The 25,586-nt window shown below is 30.9% G+C and overlaps 1 protein-coding gene across 1 annotated transcript; it reads right to left on the bottom strand.

Annotated features, from left to right (window-relative positions):
* Positions 1-1,168: 1,168 nt before the first annotated feature.
* On the bottom strand, positions 1,169-15,794 carry LOC129961969 (uncharacterized). The gene is made up of 6 exons (XM_056075620.1): positions 15,558-15,794; positions 11,939-11,985; positions 10,493-10,627; positions 5,961-5,999; positions 3,036-3,095; positions 1,169-1,331 (listed from the first exon to the last, which is right to left on the bottom strand). Exons 1-6 carry the CDS (start codon positions 15,730-15,732, stop codon positions 1,251-1,253), a joined length of 537 nt encoding a protein of 178 aa, XP_055931595.1. The 5' UTR covers positions 15,733-15,794; the 3' UTR covers positions 1,169-1,250.
* Positions 15,795-25,586: the final 9,792 nt, after the last annotated feature.

A 25,586-nucleotide genomic window follows, 5' to 3' on the forward strand; every position in this document is an offset into this window, starting at 1 on the left:
AGAAACGCTGCAGCAAATGAACGGAAATATAGAAAAAAAAATCATCAAATGCAGTAAAATGGAATGCACGTAAAAAATATTTAATCTAAAATAATGAAAGTAAGCAGAAGGAGTACGTGTAGCAGGAAAAAAATCAAGGGAAATGAATAGGAACGATCGAAATACAGTAACATAAAAAAAAGTGACGGCAATGTAACACCACAAAAAGCACCACCGAAAAATTGCCAACCTCACAAGGCGCCAAATGATTGTATATCAAAGCTTAGCCCTAAATATTTCTGAATGCGTGCTGTAAAAAATTGTTTTGTAGTTATTTTTGAAAATTTCTAAATACATTCTTATGTTTGTTTCATTTTGCGCGACATGCGCATATCATATCGGGTGGAGGCAAGACTTAAGTTTAAAGCTAATTTTTCCTCTTAGATGTTACGCCACGAGCAACGCTGTGCGGGCACTGCTAGTTGTATATATAACATAATGACCCATTCGGATAGATGCATATCCCACGACATCATTGCATTGTTAAAAATGTGTCTAGACTACCAAACCTTTAATTTTCGTGATATTGTAATTTCATTTTTCTTCTTCATGTAAATTACATAGATATTAAGTAAGATCTTTCTTCCTAGTTTCCAACAACACAAGAAAATTTCATGATTAATTTACTGAAATAATGAAAGGATATAAATTTCTGGGCGACAATAAAATCTATTGTTATAAATTGTGCAATAAAATATTTTCAAAAAATTTAAGCAAACATTTTCAAAAACATTAAATTGATACAATTTTTTGAGATTTTAAAAAGGATATAAAATTCAATCCTGTGCAATAATGTTTTCTTGTGTTACCACACTAAAATCTCAATTTTTAATGAATAAAATCTTAATTTAAATTTTAAAAAATGACTCTCGGGCATGCACATTCTCACCCTCCAAAGTATACTTATGCCAAATTTAGCAGTTGTGTTTCAAACGTCTGTCTTGTTAAGTGCCAACACATGCACATTGTTCTACTTTATTATTAGGCAAGTTCAGCTGATTTGAAAGTGCTAAAGTTTGTTAATATCCCCCCCCCCAAAAAAAATGGAATGATTAATCCAAAAAAAAAAAAAAAAAAGAAAAGAAAAGACTTCAATTATATACTTTTTTATTTTTCAATGACTATAGTATAATCTTTAAGCAACTATTTTATTTAAACTATTTTCAATTACAGAAATATTGCGTTTTTTGTAAGTGTCACAAATTACGCTGTTATTTCATTGCAGTGGCTTCGCCCATTTCATCTTCTGCACACTCTTCCTTGTGATTTGTTATAATTTCTTTGGACTTATCCTAAAAAAAATGTATAGATAATTTTTAAAAAATCAATAAAAGTTAGTTAAATTTTTAAAAAAAGTTAATATAAGTATTCAGTTTAAATTGAATTTATAAAATAAGACAGGGTAAAGTAGTAAATGTATCAAAAAAGATTATCGAAGTATTTAATTTTTTAAATTATTATCAACGCTATTACTTCTAAGTAAATATTTGTTGTAAGTCCCTAATTCATAATATTAATCGCATTTATTCTCCCCTATGCGAGTTGGCGAACCGTTGAATTTTGGAAGTCATATCTTTCGACACTCTTTCTTGACCGTGAAATTGAATCATTCATTTAAAAACGACTTGAACATTTTTGAGTATTGACACTGAACACCTTTTACTTGAAAAACTTTTAACTATTGGAGATTTTCAAATCATTTATTTTTAGAATCCAGTCAGAAATATTTTTTGATGAAAAGAAGAGAAGATTAATTCTTTTTTCCGTCCAAAACATGTCTCTTTTTGTCATTTTCAATTCTGTTTATTTATAATAATATTTCTCTTTATTTATACATAACTGTATTCACTTTTTTTTCTTTTCAGGATCCTATTATTTTCAAATATGTGCGCTGAATCTAAAAATAATAAAGATTTTTTATTATCTTATTTTCTTTCGTTTCTTTAATCTCAAGTACTCGATTAGTGGATTAAACCCCTTATAGGAATTTCGAATTCAATACATGCTTGATAAAAATTATATTTAAAAAGAAAATTATTTCATTTTATAGAAATTTCTTCTACAATTCTAGGATGTATTGAAACACTTATGATGCGATTATAATTACTATTCAAATGTGGTAACATCTTTTTTTGTTGTTGATTATAGTTCATTCATGGCCAATGAAGTACTACCATATATTGCCATTTAAGGAAATATAACTTGTCTAATTCCATTTCATTCACCTGTTTCTTGTACAGAAGTAGCTTCCTCTCTTGCAGTTACACAAAGTCTTAATACTTGCTTCAACATATGGATGAAAGATTTTCAAGAAACCATAACAGTACTATAATCCAATCAAATTGTACTTCGACATGGAAAAAAATAATTGCCGAATTTCTTACTTGGCAATCCAAACACGTCATTACATGACATTCAGGGATTCCGAGTAGGATAGGGACTGGGAAAGAATCTAAAGCGTTTGTATCAGACTATTAGCCGAGGAGGAAAAGTTTAAATTAAAAAGATAAACGTTAAAGAAAATTATGAAAATGAATGATTGCGTGTTGAAGTACTTTATTAAGTAAAGAATAGTCTTTATTACCAAAACGTAAATTTTAAAAGACATTTTTAATATAATTTGAAGTAAATTTTCGCCTTTCTATTGAGATAGGAACAGTACAAAAAGAAAGATATGACAAGAATTTCAGTTCGATATTGATAATTCCTTTAAAGGGATTCATCGAATTCTTGAAGCTAAAAATGCTATTATAAAAATTGGAAAAAAAAAAAAAAAAAAAAAAAAACCGAAAAAAAACTTCTACTCTACAGCAGCTAAAGAACTACTCTATCTCTCTCTCTCTCTCTCTCTCTATATATATATATATATATATATATATAAATAGTTAAATAGTTGTACTCAGCCGACGACATCAAATTATTATTTATTTAATTTACGTTATGGATGGGATATTAAACTTTATTAATATTAATATAAGAGACTGAAGATTTCTCACTGCTGTCGCTGCCAACTTATTGCATTCTTCTCTGTCTTCCCTAGTCTCTTCACACACCTCCTAAAAAAAGGTGTTTCGTTTTAAGAATCCCGTCAATAAAATTTACACATAAAATAAAATACACTTAATGAAATTCATACATCAAAATACTAAAAATTTATTAATGTGAATATAGCTGCAATTTACGATACTTTTTTTTACTTTCTCGAATATGAAGAGTACGAATAGAAGTGTACTTCGTATAGTCAAAAAATCATCAAAATGCCGTCAAAAAATCCGAATGCGAGTTTATGACCATTTTCCTCTTTCAGATCTCTCTGAGTTGGAAAAACACATTTGTGGAATTATGTCTATTGTCTGTCTGTGAACATTCTAACTTAAAAAACGCTTTGCTCTATACGAATGAAATTTCGTACATGGTCTTTATACCATACTTGTAAATTTTTATCAATTTTTGAGCAAAATCTATGTAGAGGAAGTCCATCTACCTCTCTGTCCAGTTGCCAGAATATAAATTAATATGATAACAACAAAACGAAGAAAGCTAGGCGGATAAAATTTGATATATAGATTTAACAACTAAAGTGTTGGTAAAGTGCAACATATTTGTAACCAAATCAGTCAAAGAGTTGACGTTTGTCAGTGTATATCTTCACAAACATGTAAGTGCACTAACTCGAAAATGATTTAATATGAAATTTGATATATGATCATGTGACTTCATTTGTAGTTTTGTATGAAATTTTAATTTTAATCGATCTAGGCGTCCAAAATACATATTTAGGATTCTGGCACTTGTGTATTAACCACATCCCAGCGATTAATAAACGAAGAAATCACTAGCTATTAAGTTCTTTCGTAGCTATTGCGCGTCAATGGCATGCGGTTACTAATGCAAAAATACATTTATTAGAGTGCATTGAGGAGTTGGTGTATTAACCGTTTGCTAGGATTAATTTCCAAAGATTTCATGACAATTTCAATGAAAATAGTAGATTCACGCCAAAGATCAATACTTCGTAACTATTGTTCACTAATGACATACAAAGCATTGGCAGTCTTAAAGAATGCCCACAATTTCATGAGGAAGAAAAGAAGACAACACCTTTATTAGAGAGTATCCGGAGGGCCGCGGTGGCCTGTGTTAAGGTCTCAGCTTCGGAACAGGAGGGCTTCAGGTTCGAGACCCGATTCCACCGAAGGACCGTCGTGTTAGCGGGTCTGGGGCACGTTAAATCCGTCGGGGCCAAACGTCCTCCCCTTGGTGTGGTGTGGTGTGGAAGTTTAGAGAGGGGATGTCAACTCAGGTATCGTCCTCGTCATCTGACCGCGATTCAAAACTACGAGGTCCACTCCAAAATAGCCCTAATGTTGCTTTGAAACAGGACGTTAAACTAACGGACGTAACTACACTAAACTAGAGAGTATTCGAAAAATTTTCGGGGAGACTACTCCTGTTGGTTTATATGCAATAATCAGAGCCTGACTATGGCAGGGGCACACGGGGCAGTTGCCCCGGGCCCCCACATCAGAGGGGGGTCAAACCAATCGAATAGAATGTTTATTTTACGTTTCCTTCTTTAATGAAGAGATTAAACGTGTTTTTAGTTTTAAATTAAAATAGCATTTTGAATTAATAACGAAATATACCATAGACAAGTTCTATGCACTTCTATGCAACGGTTCTTCATTACTAAAGTAGTAAAGCTGAAGGGGGCCCCCAAAGAAATTTTTGCCCCTGGCACCAATTAGGCTAAGTCGGGCCCTGACAATACTTGATAGCAGAGGATAATCGTCGTGAACTTTTTTTTGTTTTTTCATCTTTTTCTATAACTAATGCAGTATTATTAGTGACTCTTGAAAAGATTGCATAAATTATGAGATAATATGAATTAACGTTGTAAAATCAATTAAAGAAAAGTGTAAGGGAACTATATAATATATATTTTGTTTGTAAAATATGATCAGTAGAAACTGTTTCATGGAATACAATAGATTTTTTTACGAGTATTTATTTTCAAATCTCTATAAACATATTGCATGGATGTATAATTACTATACTCAATTCGTGCACTCCGGTAGGTCTGAAACAAACAACTAAATAAAACTCTTTCTTGTGTGCAGCCGACCACCCCGCCACCACTGAACTTAGCAGTGTCAACCGGATTTCTTGTGGTCGACTGCTATTTTTAGCATAGTCTGTCCCTAACACTGACCGATTCACTAAACTGACATCCTCTTCGAGGCAATTGGCCCCCTAGCCATAAAGTGGTCTATCACTGACCTTCCTCCTCATCTTTCTGCTCATTTATCTTCCTATTAAAGAAGGAACAGGTCATCACTTAAAGAAAATCTCCTCGAAATTCCCAACATTTCTCCAAATTCTCACTTCACAACAATAGAAATCGAAACATTTTCAAACAGTTGGTTAAAAAACTGACTATTTTTAACACCTTGTCCTTCAGAGTTCGACTGAGGGGGGGGGGGGTGAAGGCTCTTTAAAGAACACACTCATATCCTTAAGTTAATATATCCCTAGATTGTTGATTAATTCCAATATTTCTGAGGCTTTGAAAAAAAATTAAATAAATAATATGTAAATATTATGATTATAAATATTATGAATTGAGCCTGCTTTGGCAGAAGTTGGTGAAGAATTTTATTCATTTATTCGCCAGAGTAGGCTTTGTATTCGTTAGGGGAAGAAAGATGTTGATAATTGAAAAGAAGAGTGTTTAAATTATTTATTTTTTTCTTGTCTACGAGACGAATTTATCATTTTAATTTTTCGTGCGTCAAATAATTTATAATTTATTGTTAATCGGTTTATGAACGATTAGACAAGAAATATCATGTTTAAATGGATCGTGTTAATTGATCAAGCATCCACTGTATTGGAATTAAGAGGGCATCAATTGTACTTACGGAAGCATAATCAGTAAGAGGTATTTGCCTTAATTTTTCCTGGAAAAAAAGAAAAGTTCGTGTCGTTAATATTCATCACATAAACAGAATAAATCATGTATTAGACACATTTGAAAATAAAAATTTCTTTTCAAATAGGAAAAGGGTATAATTCTAATAATTAATTTAAATACACTTTTTTCAATGTTAATTTACTCTACCAGTAGGAAATTTGTCTTTACAATTGTGAAGCATATATTAGAAAAAATTTCAGATACAATATCTGGAAAAAATAATGCTACCATACAATCGCAACCAGATGAAAGGAATTCTTATTCTTCTACTTATTTACGTGATAATTAGGGATTGCAATACCGGTATTCCGGGATACCGAATACCGGTATTTTGAGCCGTTTTACAATTTTGTAATACCGGTATTCACAAGTTTAAATACCGGTTTTTCGGTATTTACTTGAAATTTTTTAAATTGTCTCCACTATATGTTCAGGGATCACCAACATAGCAAAACAGTATACGTTTTTGTTTTTATGCCTTCCTAACGGGCGAAGTTAATTAGCTAATGAATGGCTTACTTAATTGCTTAAATCTAAATTAGAGAAACATGGATTATCCCTGAAAGAAGATATTGTATCCATAACGACTAATGGAGCAACAGTTATGAATAAAGTAGGAAAGTTGATTGGTGCATATCAACAATTGTGCTATGCACATGGAATTCAATTAGGAGTAATAGATGTATTATACCAAAAAAATAAAGAACAGAAGAATCCAAATACTGTGGATATAGAAACTTCGAATTCCGACATTGAAGAGAGTAAGATTGATATTGACAATGAAGATAATGACAATGTAATTGTGGAAGAAGATATTGCTAATGAGGATGAAATATTAACACATCAAGAATTGCTTCCTATAATTTATAAAGTTCGAAAAATTGTTAATATATTTAAACGTTCCACTACAAAAAATGCCATATTACAAAATTATATACTAACTGAAAATAAAACAGAATATATGTTAATAATATATTCTAAGACACGTTGGAACAGTTTACTCCTAATGATGGAAGGGTTTTTGAAATTTAAACATCTAATCCAAAAAGCAATATTCGACTTAAACCTGTAAATCAATTTTTCAGATAGTGAATTCGACTTAATATCCAGAACTATATCAGCTCTACTTCCAATAAAACTGAATATAGAGGCATTGTGTCGAAGAGATTTTAATTTATTAACAGCTAATGTAACAATAAATTTCATGTTGCAGTCATGAAAGAACAACACACATCACTATCTGAAGAATTATATATTACATTGAAAAATCGAACAGAAGAAAGGTGTCTTACGATATTCAAGATGTCTTATGATATTTACATAGTTATAATGATTTTAAAAATGAAAATGAAAAAGAAAAGAAAATAATCAATTCAAATCTGATTAAGTTTATAGTAAATTTTCTTACAATTTTTTACTCACAAACCTATCTACATTCAGAAGAATTCGATTCAGATATCGAAGATTATGATGACACTAATATCGATAATGAAAATGAATTGTCTCTTGAACAAAAATTAGAATTAGCGATAAATGAAAAAAAAAAAATTCAACGAACCAAAATACAATACAGAAATCAGCTATATCCAAAACCACCTGACGAGAAATTGATTTATTTGAAGATGAGGGAATTAGAGGTAAATACTTGGAAAAAGTATATCGCGTATTGCTAACAGTACCACCAACTAGCGTAGATGACGAAAGAGCGTTTTCGACATCCGGTTATTTTTACACAAAATTACTTTTCAGGCTTAATGCATCAATTGTATTGTCATTATGTTTTTTAAGATCACATTTCAAAAATTTTGTAAAAGTACCACAGACTGAATAGTGATATTTACACTTTTTTTGTGATTTAAATAAGTTGTTCTTTTACTTTTTTGTAATTCTTTATATACTGCTATAATTTATAAGTTACATATTATTTTTGTGATATTTACACTCTTATAAAACTGGCAAAAAAAACAAAAAACACCCGTGTTTTCTTTCTTTTTCTAAAATTTCTAATACCGGTATTAAAACCGGTATCCCGGTATTAAGATCTAAAAAATACCGAATACCGGTATTGAAATTTTAGTCCGGTATTGCAATCCCTAGTGATAATGCTTTGGTAATCGGTAGGATATTCATAAAATGTGGAAATATATAAATATTTACTTGAATTGACTTGAATATAAACAATATTGGAGACATAGTAATAATGGTTGTAATCACCTGTACGTTTAAAGATTGTTTGAATTTTTGTTAGCTTTAGATTACTGTTTTAATTTATTGAAAAAAATTTCGTACATTTTAATCCCATGAGTAATCAATATTTTTAATGTAACTTTTAGGTAATAATCATTGAGATGAATTTAGTAGCCAAAATTCGGCGCATAAACGGAGGTTGATATACATTCTAAAGAAAGTGCAACTACGTTTGGAAAACACTTGAGAAATTAGGCGATAAAATAAAAGTTTATTCAAATTTCATTATCAAAATTTTATGGTGAAACATTAGCTAAATTTCTATATTTGCTTTTTTCTTAAGTTTAAGTAAAAGCGACTAATGGAAATTTTTAATTCATCTATTTGCTGATAGTTCAGCTATGAATGAGGACAAATTTTCTGTAGTTACTTTAAAAGAAGTTTTTTTCTTAACAGATTGCATCTTTTTGTGGCTTATTATATGGAAATTGCCTAGATAATACTTCTTAAGAGAAAAATATACCTAGTAAGGACAACGTAAGGAAGGACTTTAACCTTCTATCAATATTATGACCTGCCATTGTAAAGATCACCGTGAAGTAAAATGCATTGTCAATATTATTGACTTTACGTCAGGAATATTACTTCTCGAAATATAGAAATAAACCTAAAACTTCTATAACCAAGGAATATCGATTCTAACTCAAAGAACTCCGATTTATGTGAAGGAAGACGCAAATTGAGCTTTGGAGCAACATATCCTACTGGCTTGTGATGCCCTCGGTGGCCAATGAACAACAGTAATTCTCAGTTTAATAATTGCAGAGCGCCATTGTTATAGTTTCATGGCCCTTTCAATGAATAAGGGAAATTTTATTTGTGAATAAACATTTTTGTCGTATCAAAACTTTTTTATTCCAATAAAATTCTGCGTTATTGCATTAAAGGAACATGTCAAAGACTCAGACATTTTTTTCGAAACGAGTGTAGTGATGCTTTTCAATCAAAAAGTACATGAAATGCATTACGAGACAACTTCATATATCAAAAACTTTAAATGAAATTTCTTTTACTCAAGAATTCTAGTCAACAAATTTTTATATCTGCTGTAAAATTTCTATTTTGTGAATTTTTTCATTTCTGTAGTTAGTTCCTCAATGGAAGTCTTCCTGAATAATTTACTTTCTGATTGTTATTGTTCCCCCTATAATTTCATTATAAATTTCAAATTTTTATTGGTTTACCAACTATCAAAACAAATGAAATTTTGTTGCATCAAAGTCTGGAAGATATTTTGGATGAAGAGAGTCGTATCTACTGAATTTCAATAATCTTTAAATACATAAAAACTCGAGTCTGTAGTGTTATCATAAATAATTATAATTATCTTTGTACTAACCAATGTTTAAATGGATTTTTTTTAAGAGGCGGCGCATATCTCACCTACTTTTAAAAAAATATTTCCCACGCTTTTGGAAAATGTTAATTTATTAAATATAAGTCAAAATCTATTCAATGCAAAATACAATACAATTTTCAGTAGTGTCAAATAGTGAAAAATGACGAAGACAAAATAGTAATGACCAGAAATAGCAAAATGTCATAGGAAAAAAAATCGGAATATTACGAATTAAAAAACCTTCCACCTGTCTAAAATTCGGAGAAATATTTTTTTCATTGAAATTCGAACTTTCCCAGTAGCGCAATTATTTTCACGTTATTTTTTGAAAGTTTTTTTTTTCAAGCATATCGTATAACTTGCCATTTTAAAATTTTAAAAAAAGAGAGCATCTTTCTTTTAAACTTACGAGGATGATCAACGAGTTTTGATCTTAATAATTATATCATCGTCAAAAGATATGTTTTTGTCGCTTTCATTAAGCATTTTAATCGTAAAAAATATTTTCATATTTTTTATTTTAAAAAAATGTTTAGGAACCGGATTTTTTTTCAGAAGTTCTATGTAAAATGCAATTAAACTGGGGCCGCAGTGGCCTGGAGGTAAGGTCTCGGAAACGGAGGGCTTCAGGTTCCTGACCCGATCTCTTATAGTCAAATACGTCAGGGCCAAATGTCTTCCCTCTGGTGTGGTGTGGAAGTTTGGAGCGGGAGTTTCCAGCTCAGGTGTTATCCTCGTCATCTGATTGCAGTTCATTATTACGAGGTCCGTCCCAAAAATAGCTTTAGTGTTGCTTTAAAAAACAGGACTTTAATGTAACTAATCTAAAGCAACAAAACTGATGCTTTCAATTTTAAAAAAAATCCTTTCATTAAGTTTCAGTAGATTTTTACCCTGTCTTCATCTGTAAAAGAGCACGCAATTTGTTCTGCTCTCCTTTCCCAAGCTTCGGTATCGAATATCTCTTCATCCGTTACCTCAATATCTGGGAACATGGCCCGTATTTCATTAGCAAGGTATAGGACAGTCTGGAAAGAATAAAAACATATTTCAATGTGACATGGATAAATTTATTCTTTGCAACTGTTGAGTTTTGATATACAAGAAAGGAAAGTGGATATTTTAAAATCTTTGATGTGAATTGTATGTTATTGGAATATTTTTTGAAGAAAGGAAACTGTGCATCTGCGTAAAATTATAATGAATGGGCGAATTTTTATTTATAGTACAATCACAGCAGAATCAGCATTTGTCCAAATTTTGTTATTTACAGATTATATAATAATTGACTTTATAAAGGAGAAATTGGGGCAAAATGATGTGGTTTATGCTCTTATTACATACATTTCATCATCTGTTAGCGCTCCATATGACTGAGAACTAAACATTCAAGCAGTTAAGCCGCCGCCACCGTATTCAGTTGATTGTGAGATGTTCTTGTTCAGTGAGATGTTCTTGTTCTCGAATCTTACTGGCAAACGAAGCGATTTTCCCCCCATGGAAATCCATGTAAAGTAGAACAATACGTTCCATTTCAAAAAAAAAAAAATCAAACTAATTTATAATAATGTAATTTATTATTTATAATACATACTTTTTGTAAAAAAAAAAAAATGTGTAAAGGCTGCGCTTCAAAACTTGCTGAAAATGAGACACAGCATTATAGTTAAATGAATTTTTAGTAAGCATAGCTCAAGGGAATGCTACTCTGAAAACGATGTAATATTTCCCCATACTTTAAGCATCTCCCTTATTTCAATAGAAGGTTGTTGTTCTGCTGAGTCTATTATTCCCTCCTTTCCTGACCAAATCTCCTTCGTAGCTTTTTGCTGTGACATATAATGTAGTTCCATAAGTTCTTCGGTGGTTCTGTTTATGTTTTTCCTGCATCTATTTCATTACTATCCACCTCCAGCCCATTAATTCTTGGAGCCGAGTTTGACAACGCTATTCGGTCAAAAGATTTTACATGTAAATATATAGGTTCTCATCAAACATGCACTCAATATAGACTGATACAAGTTAATCCAGCATGTGATGTCACTGTATTTCCCTGCCAATCGTTCTGCAAAACATCGGTTGTTAAGCGAGTCACTCTTTTATATTTAGTTTTTCTCAGTATACAAATCACTCATTAAGCAAAGAGCTCGTTAAGTAAAGTTTGACTATATTCTGAAAGACGTGTTTTAATTTTCAAAGCCTGTGATCTGATGGACTAACAAAGAATATCTAGTTGTCTAAGCTTTATCATACATGACAATTTACACAATACACTTTTTGTAATCAAGAACTGTTCAATTTTAGCTCAAAATTTTATATAATTAAAAAAATATATTTACTCTATTATCAAGTCCGTCCACAAGTGTTTTCGCTTCCATTATGTGATCTGTAAAATTTAAAAAAATGAATTTTTATTTTATCAATTCATATAATCAATGCATATTATCATATCATTAAAAAATGCTCATATAAAGACTGTATCAAGTTATCATCTATTGGATTCTAATGTCCACATTTAATCGATTATTAAGAAAAATATTAGATCACGTGTGAATAGTTTAAAGTTGCTCCTAACAGGCAATTCGAACAGAACAGAATAGTGAGAAGCGTAACAGTGGGACACAGACTATTCTGAAGCAACCACTGCCACAGTGTATAACTACGAGAACCAACAGGCGTGATTTTTTAATAATGTCATAAATCTATAATACTATTTTCCTGCTCAGTTGATTTCATGGCAAGGAAAAGCTTTTTTACAGATATTTTAATAGATACTGAATAAATTCCAAGTCAATGACACCCGAGCCTTGGTGACAAACATGATGATAGTTTGGCGACTTTCGTCTCGAAAATGAAGGTTTCGGGAACTATTTTATCTTGACAATATCTTCAGCGAAGATACAATAGCTCCTAGAAGATTTATTGTTCTTTCATAGAGATTATAAATAAAATACCGAGAAGCATAGCTAAAACGAGAAGTTGAATGAATTATATCTGTGTAGTATTTATCTCCAGCGAGTACTTCCTGAACGCTTTGCGCTATTGTGCTGGTTTAAGACGATTAGTAACTTGTTTGATATTGATTTCTGAAAGTATTGTTTTACGTATTCTTCGTCAGTGTTTTGTGTTTTCTTATGAAATAAATAATTGTTAACCGTTACTGAGCCAGAGGCTACAAGACGTTTCACCGTGCATTCACCGGACAATTTTTTCTTAATAATGTCATGCCTGCCATATCTAAAATATGAGCATTGCATCTGGGTGACATTTTCAGATTATTATTTGCAAAATTCTGCTCATGAACGTAGTCGTTTCTTCCTGTGCTGTATCTAGTACAATGCTTTAAGTCTGTGAAGATGTTTTGTATCTGAGCCTCTTAATACTGTTCTCATTTTGACCTCTTTCCTGGGGGATAATTTCGCGATTTCAGTTTATCCCCAAAGGTTTGTTGTGATTTCAACGCTTGAGAAATAATTTATTAATAACTTTATTGGTAATAAATTAAAATAATTGTAACTCAGAGACCAATCGGAAGTTTATGATAAAATATTTCATGTCTTTTTTTTTAATTTATTGAATAATTTTCTAAACAAATAGAGGAACATGGCTTGAAAATTCGGTTTCATACAGTTTAAAGAGCTCAACTGTGAAAAAAAAAGAGTTACGCTGAAGTATTAAATATTTGTGTAAAATCATAATATGAAATTTTCGAGCTGCTCATTTGTTTTCATTACGTCTGGAAGTTACTAAATTCCTTTACAAGAAAAGTTTTTCTTGCATAGCGCGTAGCATTCATCTATTTAAAGCTACGCCAACCAAAAAATTCTCCGTGAAAATTCAGTAAGTAGTTAAACTTGTATATAATTATTTTGTTTATAATAATAAATATGCTTATAAGATTATTATTTTTTTTCGTGGGTTCAGAATTCCCATTCACTCGATGAATTTTGGACTTGCCGCAGTTGTAACAATGATTTAGATGCACAATGGTAACATTGAGAGAGAGGCTTCATGATACCTCGATTTTTTCTCTTAGTAGACAAGTGGCCAAAAATATGAAATAACAAGAAATAGGGAGAATAGACATACAAACTGTAAATTATTGTTATGGAAAAATTCTTCCAGTTAGTGTATTTTGAAAAGTTCAACTAACTCGATAACGGACAAGACGCTTTACTTTGCGAAAAGACAAATACAAAGTAGCAAAATACAGCCGAAGCGCAGCAAGAGCAGTACCTGCAGTAAACAGCAGCACACAAGCAGCAAATCGTTTTTGAATAACCGTAACAAAGCGCTTAGACATAGATCACTAGAGATACCATCCCAAAGACAGACTCCTCTCCACTGCTCCCTTCTCGACTTCTTATAAATCTCAATAAAGACAAACGCATTTTCAGTCAATAAAATGAAATAAATTTCTGACTGCTGGCAGATATTTATAGAAGGCAAAAAAATGTTTGATGGAAGCTTAAAGACTATATCCACTTAAAATTCTACCCTTGGGTTGCGAGTTCAAACCCTGCCGGCCGAAGACTCACCGCATGTGTGGTGGCTGGAGCGCGTATAAATCTGCCGTGGTCACAAAGTCCTCCATGTCGAGAATAATACCACTGAAGGTACTGGATCAAGGGTGATCGTTCTCTGATTCAGGTCTACATTACAATCTGTGGATGAGCGAATGAAACGCATGAATGAAGTCCGCCCATTAAAAAGGGTTGTGACGTGTGTGTAGCTAAGTCGTACTCTTGGCCCTAGATGGCGATACTGAAAAAACAAGGGACCTACCCTTGGCTTAAAACCACAAACGACTTCTTAAAGTCAGTGGACTTGTATATGACAAGTGCCATTAGAAACAACAACAACTTAAAATACATTTTAAATGAAGTATGCAGGATACTTTTTGATCGCAATAGTAATCTTCGTCACATTAAGGACTGTGGTTACTGAGGGTGGAGTCCCTAAATTTTTGTGCCTATGGTTTGTGGATCGGTGACACATCTAGCTATAAATACACCATAATTCATGCCGTGAGAATATAAAGATCCGTTACTATGCCCAGGGCCCTGAGGTGATCTGAACTTTACTGTGCAATATCATTAACCCTTCAATGCATCATGTAGCCATTTGGCTACACATTTTTATTTCCATTTATAAGCTTCACATGATTGTTTCAAAGAGCAACAATGATTGATTGGAAATCCATTTTTTAAATACGTTTTGATAAACATTTGCAGAAAACACCGATATATGACAAGAGCGGAAATGAAATTAGATTTAAACTGGAAACTTTGAAAAATACCAAGGTGTCTGTTGTATGAATAATTCTACCATTAAAAATACTATCAAAACATTTTATTCCCATTATAAAAAATATATTGGTAAAACGGGACTTTTTTTTTTATTGTAGAATTGTTATAACATGATTTAAGTCCCTGGAACATTGTCAAATTCACAGTGTAGCCAATTGGCACTTTTCAATTGTTTTGTTAAACTTTCACCAAAAAAAATAAATAAAATAAATTTTTTTAAAAATAATTTTCCTAAATTATATGCAGGTATTCGAAACACATGTATTTTTGTAGTAAAAAGAAAATGAAAAGTCATGCATTCTAAGGTTCAATGCTTGGACATCAAACGGCAGCGAATGCAAAGATGATAGTATACATGCAAAGTATAAGTTCCAAGAGACGGCGCTGGATTCTGATTTAACATAGTCCAGAATACGATCTAGAGCAAGTCAAGGCACGGGTCATGGCAACAAAATGTAAGGGTAACTCAACCCCCAAATCCCCTGAAAGAAGCAAGAACTCGTCTGCTTTCTTACACGTCCCATCCACGTATACTTAATTTTCTAACCGGAGCGCATTTCTTTTGATGGCAAGAAAGGTTTGAATCACATCTTGAAAGATGAAACTAAATATTTTTAAAGTTCAGAGAAAATTTGAAAGTTTAACTTACGCAGGTCGCAAAAGACAAACCAAGTGCATTTCCAGGCAAGCTGGTATTCCTCATCAAGATCTTTGCCTCCAAGACCGGTCTCATCTTGTTGGAAATCAAGATAATCGAGAGCTTGAAGGGGACTGAAAGACCCGGTCGTTAACAGGACGACCGTAATAGCAAAAGTGAACATCATTGCATAAATGCACACTGCCGAAATTTCTTAATAACAACCAAGAAGGCAAAATGGATCTAGAATGTGTCTCTAACTAACTGGATATGAGAATAAATCTGACTATATTTATAAATAAAATGTGTATATAAATAAGGAAGAGCAAGTTACACAAAGGATACAGCTGATAGAATAATGAAAAAATGACAAGTAAAATAAACATTAAATAGTTTAAATTTTACATTCAAATCCTCCCATTTATAAATTCATAGCGTGAAGCAAAGATAAAGAAAAGGGTATTCTGAAAATGGCAAGAAAATGAATTTACAGAGGCCAATTTCTGTTGTATTATCAATCAGATGCAAAATGTCATTAGGATTATTTATGAGTTTGAACTTCGTGCTTAAAATGACACGGAAAGAGATATACACATTTTATTATCTATTATATAAAATGTTGAACATCGTGTTTGGTGCAGAAAAAATCATTGAATGTTATTGTACATTTTTCAGGAAAATTGTTAGATTTCGATAGTTTTATATTGTTATGTTGCACGCAAAGAACACCTTCTCGACGCCCACCTGTTGATTCTATGCCATCCTCTTTTTATCGGTTTCCTCCTCCATCAAATGATGTAATGCGAGTGTTTGGAAAAATTGATATTAATTTAAAATGACATTTTTTTTGGAAGGAAATACTATTGTGACTTGTATCTGTATTTACACGAATAAAATATTCCAATTTCAAGACCTTTTTTCTATAATAATAACGAGCTGTGCCGTTTATGGCAATGAAAAACATGTTTTGACTCCAGAGGAATATGAATTTATAAACTGCATATTGTTAGCATATTAACATCGAACCCATGAATGAACTCTATTGTTTTTTGTTTACGTTGCGGTGCGATAGTTGAAAGTAACGAATAAGTAATAGTAAATAATGCAATCACAAGTGCGCTGTTATTGGAATATTCTGGAAGCTATTGAATGCATTTTAAAATCCAATGAAGAAAATGCAGCTCGATTTTATATTTGTATTTTAATATTTGTATCATATATACAGAATTTTTGTAAAACACTAAGAAGTAAGAATGCAGTTAAAGTCGTAAAAGTGTAGATATAAAGTATACAAAAAGTCGTTAAAAGAATAAACATAAATTGCATAACATTAAGTGTTACGAAAGTGCAATAATTAAAATTTGAAAAAAAGTTCCAAAACACCAAATTCTTGCTATTTTTTGTGGCAAGAGATTGATTAAATAAAAGTAAGAAAGTAAACGATAAAGTAATTGCATCATCTGAAGATAAAGTCACTTCATAGAAATGCCGAACAATCTCTTTCAAGTTCTATTTTAATTCTAAATAATATGAATATTATTTGAACGTTGGCTTTTTTAGAGGACTTTGCAGAAAACTGCTCGTTTACATTTCTTTATTTATTGCATCTGAATAGCTTAGGCACAGTTCAAGGTAAAATGTATTGTTCATCGAGATCTTTGTCAGCTTAAAGAGTTACAGATTTGTAAGAAAAAAAGATAAGTATTCAATAAAATGTTATGTACTTATGTGTTTTATGTCTTATCTTCTTTACTCGTTAGATGCAAGTATGATTGAACACAATAATTAGTTTATTTAAAGTAATTTGGCAACTAAAAAACCATACAAAATTTTCGTTAAAGTGTTAAATGAGCAACTTTTTAAGTTCTTAAGAAATTCCTTCAGGATATTATTACTTTAAACTATTTTACACAATACTCCTTATATCCCTTCTTTTTTAAACCCATACAAAATATTGCAAATCATCAAAACACAAATTCAAACTCGATAGTTTTAAGGAATCTCTGCATTTTGGATATTCCAGATTCTAAAATAATCGTTTTTGTAATTGCATCTATATGTAAATTAATTTATTTGTCTGATATCACTGAACCGTATAAGCATAAGATTTTCAACGTTTTATCTTTGCTCAATATTCTGATTGCGGAACAATATCGTGAAGATAAATCCTAATTCTCTGTCATCATCTACAATTAACATGGCATGTGATCATTCGAAAATGGAAAGAATAAAAAGAATGAATTTTGTATACTGCCTTTACATACAAATTAGAAATTATGCAATATTTCGAAGGAAATCCATCAATGGAAAGTTTGTAGATCTTTCCGTTTGTAAGCATATGAACTCGAAAATTCACTGACACAATAAATAGATAGTTAACATTCGATGAAGGATTGTATTATTAGAAATATGGAGTAGCATTTGGATCAAATCCTTCAGCTTGGATGTTTATTGGCCTGTCTATTCTGTTACATGTTAACGTGGAAACTAAAAAACAAAACCAAGGAACAAATGAAGTAAATGAAATTTGGTATTCGGTGTTGAAACAAAAATTGTAAATCTGTATCAAATTTATTATCAAATCGATTTATGGCAAGAAGTACAAAATGCATTCTCGGTTTCTTTCACTTTGCGATGAATCTGATCTCAAAATTTGCCATCTTGCATAAATGAGTGCGAAGAACAATGTGCTGCTTTATTATGGATATTTTTCACTTTTGTAATCGGGGTTAAAGGAGCCATTCACATTTTTATTTATTTATTTTTTGATAAATCTCTTAAATCTGCTTGAACGAAAACACTTTTGATATGAGAAAATATTCACCTAATAACTATAAAAACAGAATAAATTATCTATTAGCTCTGTTCAGGACAGTCCATTGGACCTACAGTGATTTCACCTTTATACAATTTTTCTTTGCAATTTTAATTAGAGTTCAACTAGCAATTCATAAAATGTTGGCATTGTTTCGCGAAACTCACTAAATATTATTGGATAAAATTATCTTCACATTATTTTAAAACTCAGGAAATTATCTATATAATTTTATCGATTTCTTTTTTAAAATGAATTTTTAAAGATTGCTTTGAACATAATTAACAATAAGTAGTTTCCATTGTTTTTATAAGTATGTAAATGTGTTTTTTTTCCTTCCAATGTGAAAAACTAAAGAATGCCAATTATGTTTAGTCTTCCATATTCTTTGTACTGGTTTATTAAATACTAGCCGTCTTTGGCGACCAGCCGGTTCGCCAATCTTAATGCTCGTTAAAATTTGAACAATTAAATATTTTATGTAGCTCCTATTTTAATAGCTTCTTCATCAAAATATTTTAAAGCTTCAAATTTTGATAGTCATATAATTCATTCATAATATTATAAAGGCCTTCAGTCATAACGTGATATGCATTTCTCATTTTCTGTTAGCTCCCGTAGAATTTATGGTTTAAATTAAAGTGGAAATGAGCAATGTTTAGTTTTAAATGCATGAAATAATGTTTAAAATGCAGAAAATAAACAGAATCGTTTGAAATAATCGGCCGAAAAATGTTAACCCTAGCCTTATTAGCGTGGGATAAGAAACTGAAGACTTACTCATTTGGAGGTGGGGAAAATGAAAAGAGTTTTTTGGCGGGAGAGTTAGTTTTTAATTAATACTTAAAATTCTAATTAAAAATTTTTAAAAAGGGACCCCAGGTGCACATTACCGACCTTCAAGGTATGCATGTGCCTAATTCGGTAGCTGGTCTGGTCTGTAGAGTGCCAACACACACACACACACATTGAGCCTTATATAAGTATAGATAGATTTCTGTTTTTACTTTATTGCAGTAATGTTTTTGTTTAACCTATTAACGAAACCCTATAAAATATTTAATATATTAAAAAATAAATGTCGTAACATTAACCAATATGCTAAAATATCATATTTACTATTCTTAAATTTTGTTATCAGAATTTTTCCATCAAGTGTGTTTGACGTGAATAAAATCCAGTTAAATACCAGTAATAAAAATACCAGTTTAATTCTGCAATCAACAGGCAGTTGAATAAAGTATAAAAATTTGAAGTTGCGACATCGTATAACACAACTAATAACTAGAATGCTAAATAATTGAAATAATTATGCTTTGGATGTGATTGTGATGCCGTGTGACGTATTTTATTAAAGTTCATGCACACTATGAACAGAGGTAAGGCTATTAAAAAATATATCTTAAATATTAATAATATTTGAAAGTTTAAAAATATATTTTAATGAGGCAATCATGAAATACATAGAATATCAAATTATAAATGAGATGTTTAATTAAAATTGTACATGACCAATATTTCCGATGAAAAAACTGAACATCAATGGTGATTAGATAAAAAATATTTTAAAAAATAATAGAAAAATGAGAAAAATGTCGCGACACTTATATGGAGTCATTGCAAAGTTAATTTTTTGAATTTTATAACGGCATATGAAATTTTCCACTTATATGTTCCGAAGTATCGAAGGTTCACCTTAAAGTAAGAAATTGAAAAGCAGTATTTACTAAACATTCCTGGTAAAATAAATATAAAAAAATAGATATTTCCAAAGTGATTAGTCGGGAATATGCATGGAGCGATCATCTTTGATCTCGCGCTATTTTTAAGTGGCGCTCTATACAGTATTCGATTACTAGAAAGTGTGCAAGTGCATTTTGTATGGTATTCATGTATGCTAGAAAATCAAGGGAAGAGACGTCTGTATTTATTATTGTATTTAATTAATACTAGATTTATTGTCTTTACATTTTATTATTGTCGGTGTTAGATAATGCAATATTGCTAGCGCAGAGCAGGTATTACGCATTTATTAAAATGATAATTCAGTCTTAATTTTTTTAGATTTTAATTGTATTTTGAGGTAAAATAAAAGAGCATTATTATTTTAAAAACTTCAAAGACCTGATACAGATTATCTATCTTAAATAATAAGGAAAAAATATTAAAATACAATTCCAGTGCTTTTGTTATAGATTCAAAAGGAAGTCGAATAAAAAGAGACAAACATTTTATTAAAATAGCTTAACCAGTCGAAATTTTCAGACTTGTGTCCATCTGCTTTAAAGAAGCTCACTTATAAAAATATTTAAAATTTCTATACAATTTTTAATATAATCGTTTGCATTCTTTATCCTCCTGTTTCAGTTCAAAATTGTAAATAATTTTCTAGAAGCAAAAAATAATACGAATGGTATTTCTGATTTGAATAAGTTCGAAAACGCCGTTTATTTATTATACCGAAATTATTTGTTCGAAATTATTTCTTTATTAGACTCTTATTCTTTGATGTTTATTTATATTAACAAACGTTATGGAAAGGCGAACTAACTTTTATGGATTTACTTTCTTTGTTCTTTATTTCTTAAATAAAATACTATACATAAATTGCTAGTAATTTTTTAGAAGCAAGGTAATATCTTTAATACAAAAGCGTTAATTTCAATGATTTCAAAAATTTCAGCTTTAAATAAATTCTTCGTACACTAATTGCTATTTTTCTTTGTGCTTTCGCGTGAACCAACATTAATGAAACTTTTTGTTGGGTTTATGCTCTTTACATCTCTATTTGGTTCAAAATTGCAATTTTAAAACAATATTTTTCAGAATCATGAAAAAATTATCTACATGAAAATGGTAGTACATGTTTCAATCTGTTTATTATACAAATTTCATATTATTCCTTGATCCATCTAGGGAAAGATCTTTACCGAAAAGTGAAATTTTCGTTCTTCGCGTGATATTTGTCCATTTAATAAATGATTTCGCTTGCATCGTTTAATTAATATGCAAACAAGTTTTACATTCAAAGCAGTTGCTTTAGTGACATTGAATCCAAACTATCTCAAAATTACTAGCATCTTCCGAAATAACACTTTCAAGTAATTAAACCCGTTCAAGTAAATGCCGTCCAATACTCGTGAATTTCTATTCAAATGATGGCTATCCAATATTCTTAGCACTGCAGTGGAATGAAGATCAGTATGATCGGTGCAATGAAAGCAACAGGACGTATGTTTTTGGGAACATTTTTTTTTACACAAACACAAAGAGAAGACAAGACATTCATGCCCGCAGCTTAACTGAACAGCATATCATCTTTCTCATTATATTGTTACAAATCTCTAATGTTGTTTTCCAGCACGGTTAGTACTATTATTGGAAAGGCCGATTTACAATCATCTGTATTGGATGCTGCTCGGGTACAGAATCAGTAATTCCAGAACTTGGCAACAAACTTGACGATCATTTGGAAACTTGGCGACGAATTTGGCGACAATATAGATAAAACTGGAATCTTCCAGAATTTTGTCGATGGAGCTGTTACTGAGATATGCTTGATGGTTCAAGAACATTCTCCGCCTTATCTCGGGAACTATAAAAGGCCGTGCGACCGAGCTGGAGGTAGGTTTTAGAGTTCAACTCTGGTTAAAAAGTTGAACGAGCTCTCTCCCTGGGCGCTTCCGAGCAGCTTATTATTGCTGAACTGTGTTGTGCTGTTTGCGTACTGTTTTTTGCAAGAAGTGCTACTGTGTATTGCCTTTGTTTGTCTCGGCTGTGAATTTGTTGTTTACATACTCGTGACTTCATGTTTAATAAAACTCGTCGTTCGTTATTGAGACCTGCTGATTATTTTCACACCATACACCCACTATAATCGAACCCGGTGAATTTACGGACTCAGTAGCGGTGGAATCCGTAACAATATTTACAATCGCGATGCACTATGGGATGCGTACCTAATCAGGCACCGCCATCTATTATCCGAAATAGAAGATAGAACAATGCAACTGCTATAGTATTAAAAATAAATGATAAAAATGTATATCAATGATAAATCTATTATCTTCTTAATTCTTCCAATTCTTTTTACGAGGATGAATAATGGAATGTTTCTGATTATGTAGCACAGTTATTTTATTTCAATTATTCCCAGAATTGGAAATTGTTTGCGCAAGTATTCATGTAGAATTTACTGTCATGCATAGCCTCATAAATTTCCTACATTTTGTCTCAGTCTCCTTTAAAGTGTCATTGTGAAAACATCAAAAATTTTGTTTAAAATTATTATTGATTTTTTTTTTTTTTTTTTTTTTTACAAAATTTGCTATTTTGCTTGTTTTGGGGTAAGTTTGTTTGGGGTTTGCTTGTTTTGGGTATTTTGCTTGTTTGGGTTTTTGCCATTATGGATCATCACGGGTAAGAAAAAAAAAGATTGCAGCGGGTAGATTATCGTGAAAATATAATATATATATATTACGGAATTATTCTCAGAAAAATCATTTTGGTCTATACATCAACTATAACGTCTGTAGTCAACTTTTGTGTATCAGAGAAATTGAGCTATTAAGGGAGGGGTGTCGCCCATCACCGATTTCAAAGTGAGTGACAAGTTTTAATGGAGTCAGTTCACTAACATAGCAACCACATTACTAATCTAATTGTGTATATTATTTAACCAAGAGTGGCCTTAGGAGGAGCACAGCCCGATTTAAAAAAATAATTAGTCGTTTAGTAATTTTTTTATATATTTTAAGAATATAAATATTTTGAATTAGTGAAAGAAAAAAAAAACTTGTTGTCGAAGGAAATGAATCATTTCCTTCGACATTACAGTATACTTGCACAAGATGCTCCTTAGTACAGTGAAGACAACCGTATAAGCAATTTTTTCCCCATTAGAAAACGAAATTTTATTAAAACTAGAATTTAACAAGTTTTAATAAAAGTTCGGTGACCAGAACATATAACCAATTTTATTTATCTGAACTGGTGCATTTTTCAATAATAGTTTTCATATGCTCAAGAACAAACAGACTGGCACACATAATTCTCTTATATATTTAGTTGAAAATCTGATGCAGATTAAGAATTATGATAATAAAACCATATATTAAATTTATTGTTTTTAGTTCTTTTCGTTTTTGAGTTCACGTTTGATGTTTACATGCAAATGGGTGGATAGACAGGTATACTTCTGTGATTATAAAGTAACCAGACTACTTCATTTAAAATACATCTATTGTAGGCATCGTCTGCAAACTTACATATTTAAGACTTCTGTAAAATCTGGTCTCACACTCAGGAATTTATTTCATTTCACTGTATGAAAATAAATTTATTTTTAATGATAGAAAGATTTTTACTGTATTGATTTTTCGAAATGGCGAAAGTTGTATATCAAAACAACATGCATTAAATTTTTTTGCAATGAAATTTTTGCTACTAAAGCATTTGAAGTGTTGCAAGAGGCTCTTAAAAGCATATTTTTTAAATCAAAAACAATTGTTTTCGATTGATATAAAATTTAAAGACGTTAGAGAGACCACCATAGATCCGATATCTGGTAGACCATCCACGCCGATTAAAGATCAAGATGTCAATAAATCAAAAGTTTTGTTCTTGGTGATCATCGACTGACAATAAGAGATATTATTGAACAACTTCCTATATGATTTAGGATCTCGTCAAGTAATTTTTAAAATATCATTTATGGTTTGACTCATTTCTAACCGAATTATCGAAAACCTTTGAACTATCTAAAAAATAACAACATGCTCAAATGGCCTCAAAGCTGCTTTCTCAAGGCGATTTCTTTCTAAATTGCATTTATTGCAGGTCATGAAACTTATTTATACACTCTTGAGACAGAAATAGCTCAATAATTAAGTGAATAGCACTTGAAAAGCGAAGGAAAAAAAAGAGAAAACACCACCACAAATTCAATCAAAAATCAAGATAAAGTTGACTGTTTTTTTTTTTTTTATTTTTTTTTATTGTTGGGGTGCTGTGCATTTTGAATTCCTACCAACTGGCCGAATAATCAACAATGATCATTATTTGAGTGTTTTATGACTTTTGCGTGAAGCAGTTCTTCGAAGACGGCCTGAAATATGGCTAAAACATAACATCTATCACACACATCAACACAGTGCAATTATTATTCCTGTGTTTTTATTCAAAAATTCAACAAATACGCTTCCACAAGCTTCGAATTTATCTGATATGGCAGTATGTTTTTTTTTTTTTTTTTTTTTTTTTTGTATTTTCATTCTTGAAATTGCTTCATCATGTTCAGTAATTCAATAAAAGAACATTTACTATGTACTCTGAAGGGGTTTTTACAAAAACGATTTTAACGTATATTTTAATGAGTGGGGAAAAAAAGAACTTTGGCTGATGTGTGATGCAATAGTCGGAAAAAATAATTTGGGGGGGGAGGGATGCAAATGGGGGTGCTACATTCAAGTCCTGGTGTTTTTTTTTTTTTTTTTTTTTTTTTTTTATCGTGGTAATTAATCACTTCTCACCTTTACTCTGATACTTTTTCTTCCACTCATAACAAGGGAGAATGTGCCTGTTGGACCTTTATAGTACAAGCCTTTAGATTTAGACGTACCAAATTTGGCACAGATATACGTTGGAAGAGTGGAATGTATATTTAGAAATGATTATTTTTATAATTTAATTCCTTTCTAATTAAAATTTAATTAAATAGAAAGTAATAAAAATTTTAGTGTTTTTCTTCCGAAACCTTAGAAAATATTTTAGACAAAAATAGTTTCTACACCATCTTAAAATTAAACCAGCTTAGTTGCCGTGCAATGTTTTTTGTTTAGTTTTAATTAACTTTCAAATTCAATAGCAGCTATTTTATGTCTGTAATTTTTTTCTCAAATTTTAATATATTTTTAAAATATTTTTTTTTGCCTGCTTTATATTCATGCATGTTATAATGATGTTTAGTAAATTCTTAGTGTACACGTTTTTACCACTATATAATGAAGAGTAAATTTTAAAAATCAAATAAAGATAAATGAATCAAGCCCAAAGTATTTTTACGCTATTGTGTTTTGAGATAGATATTCAACCCCCCACTAATCGCTTAGGTTTAAATTTAGATCCCCCAGGCTTATTGATGTCATCCATTTATTATATTTCTAATATTTTATAAAAATATACGATAATTTATAAATCAGACCTAAAAATTTTATTTTTTTAAAATA

Source organism: Argiope bruennichi, chromosome 2 (genome assembly GCF_947563725.1).
Source record: "Argiope bruennichi chromosome 2, qqArgBrue1.1, whole genome shotgun sequence".
In the NCBI taxonomy this organism is placed as follows: Eukaryota; Metazoa; Arthropoda; class Arachnida; order Araneae; family Araneidae; genus Argiope; species Argiope bruennichi.